We start from the raw sequence: 5,616 nt of genomic DNA, 5'->3' as shown, positions 1-5,616 counted from the left end.
GCAGATCTGATGACCCGTCTTCCTGTTCCTGCAGGAACTGCACACTCCGCAGTTAATGAGTCGTCTGCAGGGGGCGCACACTCCGCAGCGCTTCCGCTTCCGTTTGGCCGCTCCGCCGCTTCCGGCCCCGCCCCCGGCCCCGCCCCCACCACCGTTACCACCGGTGCCGGCGCAGCCGGCGTTGGCGCCGACATTGGCGCCGGCGTTGGCGAGCGCGGCGGGTGAACCCGAGCACGAGGATCCGCTGTGCTGGCAGTCTGCCACCGCCGCCGCCGCGTTGGCGATCTGAAACGCACTGTCCGACATCGTCACCCCCGACGACCCCGCGCCTGAATGCAGCGTCGTCATGACGATGACCCCCGGTGGCAGAGACAGGCCTCCAAGCGGGGGCATCCCTCCGAACGCAGTCCCACCCCTCTCTGCCTCGCCGGCGCCCCCGCCAGGCGGAACCGGAACCGAGGGTGGCACTTTGAGGCGGTTCACGCACTCGGCTCCGCCCACCGGCAACGCGCGGCACTGCTCGGCCGTCAGCGGCGACAGGAAGTTGTCGGCGGCCATGGGGAGGGCGGAGTCCTGACCGAGGTGCTTGGCGGGCATGTGCACGTTGACGGGCTCGGCGCGGGACATGGCAGGCCGGTGCGCGTGCGCGTGCGCCCCCTCCACGTTGACGGCGGCCGGCTTGCGCGCCCACAGCATGCCGTTGTCGCAGGGCCAAGGGGGCATGGCTGAGAGGCGGGCAGAGGGGAAGATGGGCGTGGCGATGCGGGCGATCTTGGCAGCCTGGGGGAATGGCCCAGCAGCGGCGCTGTTCTTGTAGAAGTTGGCGAAGGAGCGGTAGCGCTCCATCTGGGCACTGTAGTCCAGAACCGGATTCATGCAGGAGTCCATCTGCAGGGGGAAGTCCCGCCCTGGGGTGGGCGTGTAGTTGTGGGCGTGACCGTGGGCGTGGCCGTGAGTGTGTGGGGTCTCCATGCACACGCCGCTGCTCATGTTCGCCATGGGAACGGAGCGCACACACACCAACACACTCAAACTAACAACTCAACCATCCACCAAAGCACTTCTGTGGAGAAAGACACAGAGAGAACTTACAGTGAGAAATGTCACTTTTTCCACTTGTTATGCTTTGTTAAATACATTAGTAGTTTCAACCAAAAACAATCATATGTAAATATTAATTTAGAAATATTTTTCATGCCTTTGTGAAAAACAATACTTTGTTTCAAGAAGGCAAGGTTATAAACACTGCTTATATCCACCTAGACCTGGTAGTGCAAATACAATTAAGATTTTTTACCTGTTATTTGTTTCTATTATTATTATTATTGCTATTGTTATTGTTGTTATTATTGTTTTATTATTATTATTATTATTATTATATTTTACTAAATTAAAAACTTACTGCCTAATTCTTATCGAATTCAGCAGGCCTCGCTGTTTTCTAAGGATTTTGTTTTGTTTAAGCGCGAGAGAATCGCAGCTGCGGCCAAAGCGGCCCCCTGCCCCGCTACCGTCGCCTCGAGCATCAATTACGGTAATTACTTTCCGCCTGCTGCGGCAGGGACACGCGGATCAGAGGTCATTAACGGGAGCACCGGGGAGGGCGCGAGGCTGGACACTACGATGCAATTAAAGGCGACGGATTAATTCGCTAGCCCGTCTCTCGCGTCAGCCCTCGCGAGGGAGCAAAGGAGAGAGAGAGAGAGCGAGAAAGAGAGAGAGAGAGAGAGAGAGAGAGAGAGAGAGAGAGAGAGAGAGAGAGAGAGCGAGAGAGAGAGAGAGAGAGAGAGAGAGAGAGAGAGAGAGAGAGAGAGAGAGAGAGAGAGCGAGCGAGCATGCATCAAAAACAGCGGGGGGAGGGGGAGGGAAAATGGACGCGCTTTACCTACCAGACTCCCGACGATTCACGAGCCCTTAACGCAGAGCATCACTGCGCTCCCGCGCAGCCAGCCGCGAGAACCCCGAAAACATGCGTGAAACACGCGCTGGAGAGAAAACAACAAGACGCTTCCTTTCCAACGACAACCGCGCGCAGCAGCGGCGCTAAATACCGAGACTAACGGGAATAATAAATAATATTGACGCCGCCAACGACGCACCGTCCTCAGGGGCGGGTATGGGTGACGGAAGGGTAGACGGCTCCTCCCGGTGTGTGTGTGTGTGTGTGTGTGTGTGTGTGTGTGTGTGTGTGTGTGTGTGTGTGTGTGTGTGTGTGTGTGTGTGTGTGTGCGTGCGTGCGTGCGTGTGCCGCTGTGTGTGGCTGACGGGGGTGTGAGGTGAGGAAGCGCCGATGCGGACACCTACTGATCATTGGCTGTAAATTACTGTGGAAGCACGGGAGGCGCGAGGCGGCGACCGGGTGACATACGGGGCTCGCGGTAGGGGAAACGGTGTCAGCTCGGAGCTGGAGCGTTGTCCTTTCTCTTTTTTTCTGACATTTCAGCAATTACAGCGATTAATCAGAGCTCCGAGGCGCTTGTAATTTGAAGAAGTTTTTTCTGGATTTTGCGGTTCATTACGGTTCTTTTGCGGCTCGTTACCGTAATTACCCACGGGGCACCGGGAGGCTAATTAAAGGAAAATGGTGCAGAGGCGGGGAGGCGTTTTCCCTGTGTAGATCCCGGCCAGTGGGGATTGTGTGTGTGTGTGTGTGTGTGTGTGTGTGTGTGTGTGTGTGTGTGTGTGTGTGCGTGTGTGTGTGTGTGTGTGTGTGTGTGTGTGTGCGCGCTTTTATTTGGAAATGTACCTCAGAATTCCCAAAGATCCCATTATCCATTAACAGCCAATCAGTTTAATAAAAATGTATTATTTAAAAATGAAAATATATTAATGACATTCAACTAAAATTATAGACCCAGTATAATTGATATCCTGATTATTGGTCCTGATTAACTGATTTATTGATTAATCTGAGTAAGGCTGGGGGGCATAGCAGCTACAAAGACCTTTAATTAAATTTAATTCACGGCATTCATCACAGGAGTTTTTTTTTTTTTTTTTGCTGCTAAGTCATTGGCAATCCACCATTGCAGGGTGGGCTAGTATTTGTCTGACACAGTTTAACTGTCATTGGACGCTTTGACGCCTTTCCTTGGCACCCAGCGGGTGAGAGCAGCGGATCTGCTGGAATATTGGCACAAGTCTCCGCCAATCAACCGCGCTGGAACGAAACACGTGCCGACGGCGCACGCCAGGGCTGGTAGGAGCTGCACCCGCGATGTGGAAGTCACCGCAGCACAGCTGCTGTTTGGCTCTTGGTCACAAGGTGGCACCCGCACCCGTAAATCACGAGAGGGCTGGCGACTCCACAACATGTGAAAGCGCGCCACATGAGCGTTAACCGCGCTGTCCGTTAATGCCAGAGCTGAGATCTGACGGTTCCCAGCCTGATACAAGAACATGAAAACCTGACCGAAAAAGACGAAGTTCTACCCAGATTCCAGGACAGTGAAGGTGCGAGGCTGGAAGGTTAAAGCAGGGAAACACGCCACATGTAGCAGGAGCTTTAGGGTAGGAGGGTAGTGTAGGGGTAGGGGTTAGTGTAGGGAACAGGACAGTGCGGGGAACAGGACAGTGTGGGGAACAGGACAGTGTAGGGGTTAGGGTTAGTGTAGGAGGTAGGGGTTAGGGTTAGTGTAGGGAACAGGACAGTGCGGGGAACAGGACAGTGTGGGGAACAGGACAGTGTAGGGGTTAGGGTTAGTGTAGGAGGTAGGGGTTAGGGTTAGTGTTAGGGTTAGTGTAGGGAACAGGACAGTGCGGGGAACAGGACAGTGTAGGGGTTAGGGTTAGTGTAGGGGTTAGGGTTAGTGTAGAGCTTAGGGTTAGTGTAGAGCTTAGGGTTAGTGTAGGGAACAGGACAGTGTGGGGAACAGGACAGTGTAGGGGTTAGGGTTAGTGTAGGGGTTAGGGTTAGTGTAGGAGGTAGGGGTTAGGGTTAGTGTTAGGGTTAGTGTAGGGAACAGGACAGTGTGGGGAACAGGACAGTGTAGGGGTTAGGGTTAGTGTAGGGGTTAGGGTTAGTGTAGGGGTTAGGGTTAGTGTAGGAGGTAGGGGTTAGGGTTAGTGTTAGGGTTAGTGTAGGGAACAGGACAGTGCAGGGGTTAGGGTTAGTGTAGGGAACAGGACAGTGTGGGGAACAGGACAGTGTAGGGGTTAGTGGTTAGTGTAGGGGTTAGGGTTAGTGTAGGAGGTAGGGGTTAGGGTTAGTGTTAGGGTTAGTGTAGGGAACAGGACAGTGTGGGGAACAGGACAGTGTAGGGGTTAGGGTTAGTGTAGGGGTTAGGGTTAGTGTAGGGGTTAGGGTTAGTGTAGAGCTTAGGGTTAGTGTAGAGCTTAGGGTTAGTGTAGGGAACAGGACAGTGTGGGGCACAGGACAGTGTAGGGGTTAGTGGTTAGTGTAGGGGTTAGGGTTAGTGTAGGAGGTAGGGGTTAGTGTAGGGGTTAGGGTTAGTGTAAGGATTAGTATAGGGGTTAGGGTTAGTGTAGGGGTTAGTGTAGGAGGTAGGGGTTAGTGTAGGGGTTAGGGTTAGTGTAGGAGTTAGTGTAGGGGTTAGGGTTAGTGTAGGAAGTAGGAGTTAGTGTAGGGGTTAGGGTTAGTGTAGGAAGTAGGGGTTAGTGTAGGGGTTAGTGTAGGGATTAGGGGTTAGTGTAGGGGTTAGTGTAGTCTTAGGATTGGTGTAGGGGTTAGGGGTTAGTGTAGGGGTTAGTGTAGGGTTAGTGGTTAGTGTAGGGGTTAGTGTAGGCTTAGGGTTAGTGTGGGGTTAGGGGTTAGTGTCCTGCAGAGTATAGGCATTCGAACACCCATCAGTGCGGATTATTATTATTGATGTTGTTGTTGTTGTTTACCCTTGTATAGTGCCTTTTTTAGTACCCAAGGACTCTTTACAAGCAACACACAGCTCAGTGCTTTGACATCCAGTCAACACACGGGTGATGTTATTTCAATTATCCTCTGAGGACACACTCACACACTCTGCCAAACCATAAAAGGACAAACCAACAGAAGCGTTCTGTGTGTGTGTTTGCATGTGTGTGTGTGTTTCTGGCTGAATGATTGGCACACTGGCACAGCTGTTTGCTGCACAGGTATATAATTTACACACAGACACGCGCACACACACAGACACACACACACACACACACACACATACACACACACACACGCACACACATACACACACACACACTCACACACACACACGCACACACACATACACAGGAGACACTTCTCCACGCAGACAGAAAAATTGGACTTTATTCTATAGTGCTCAAGCACACACACGCACACAGACACACGCACACACACACACATACACACACACAAACACTTTCTAACTTTAATCATTATCTCTTTTGGTACTTTAATGATGTTGATTTTGAAGGAATTCTTCAAATGTGTGTGTGAGAGAGAGAGAGAGAATATTCTCTCCTGTCTTTCTCTTGTGTTTCTCCATTACAGGGTGAACAGATCACGTTTATAATGATATATTCGGACAAGGAAGGATGGATCTGATAATAAATTAATTTCATGATGAATGAATGTAATAATAATTTAAAGTAATAACACATTACATGAAGTCTTAAATTATCATTGCCAATTCATAAAATTCTGTC

At 51.4% G+C, this 5,616-nt stretch overlaps 1 protein-coding gene across 1 annotated transcript in view; it reads right to left on the bottom strand.

The window, feature by feature from the left end:
• LOC113590352 (CXXC-type zinc finger protein 4) overlaps positions 1-2,115 on the bottom strand; it is a 4,853-nt gene extending 2,738 nt beyond the window's left edge. The window contains exons 1-3 of the mRNA XM_035521569.1: positions 1,890-2,115; positions 236-1,063; positions 1-118 (exon numbers count right to left, since the gene is read on the bottom strand). The exon at positions 1-118 is cut by the window's left edge and continues 51 nt beyond it. Of these exons, the coding sequence (XP_035377462.1) occupies positions 1-118; positions 236-999 (882 nt within the window). The 5' untranslated portion in view covers positions 1,000-1,063; positions 1,890-2,115. The remainder of the gene's footprint in view (positions 119-235; positions 1,064-1,889) is intronic.
• Positions 2,116-5,616: the final 3,501 nt, after the last annotated feature.

This window comes from Electrophorus electricus, chromosome 22 (assembly GCF_013358815.1).
Source record: "Electrophorus electricus isolate fEleEle1 chromosome 22, fEleEle1.pri, whole genome shotgun sequence".
Taxonomy (NCBI): Eukaryota; Metazoa; Chordata; class Actinopteri; order Gymnotiformes; family Gymnotidae; genus Electrophorus; species Electrophorus electricus.
This window is presented reverse-complemented; position numbering and strand designations above follow the sequence as displayed.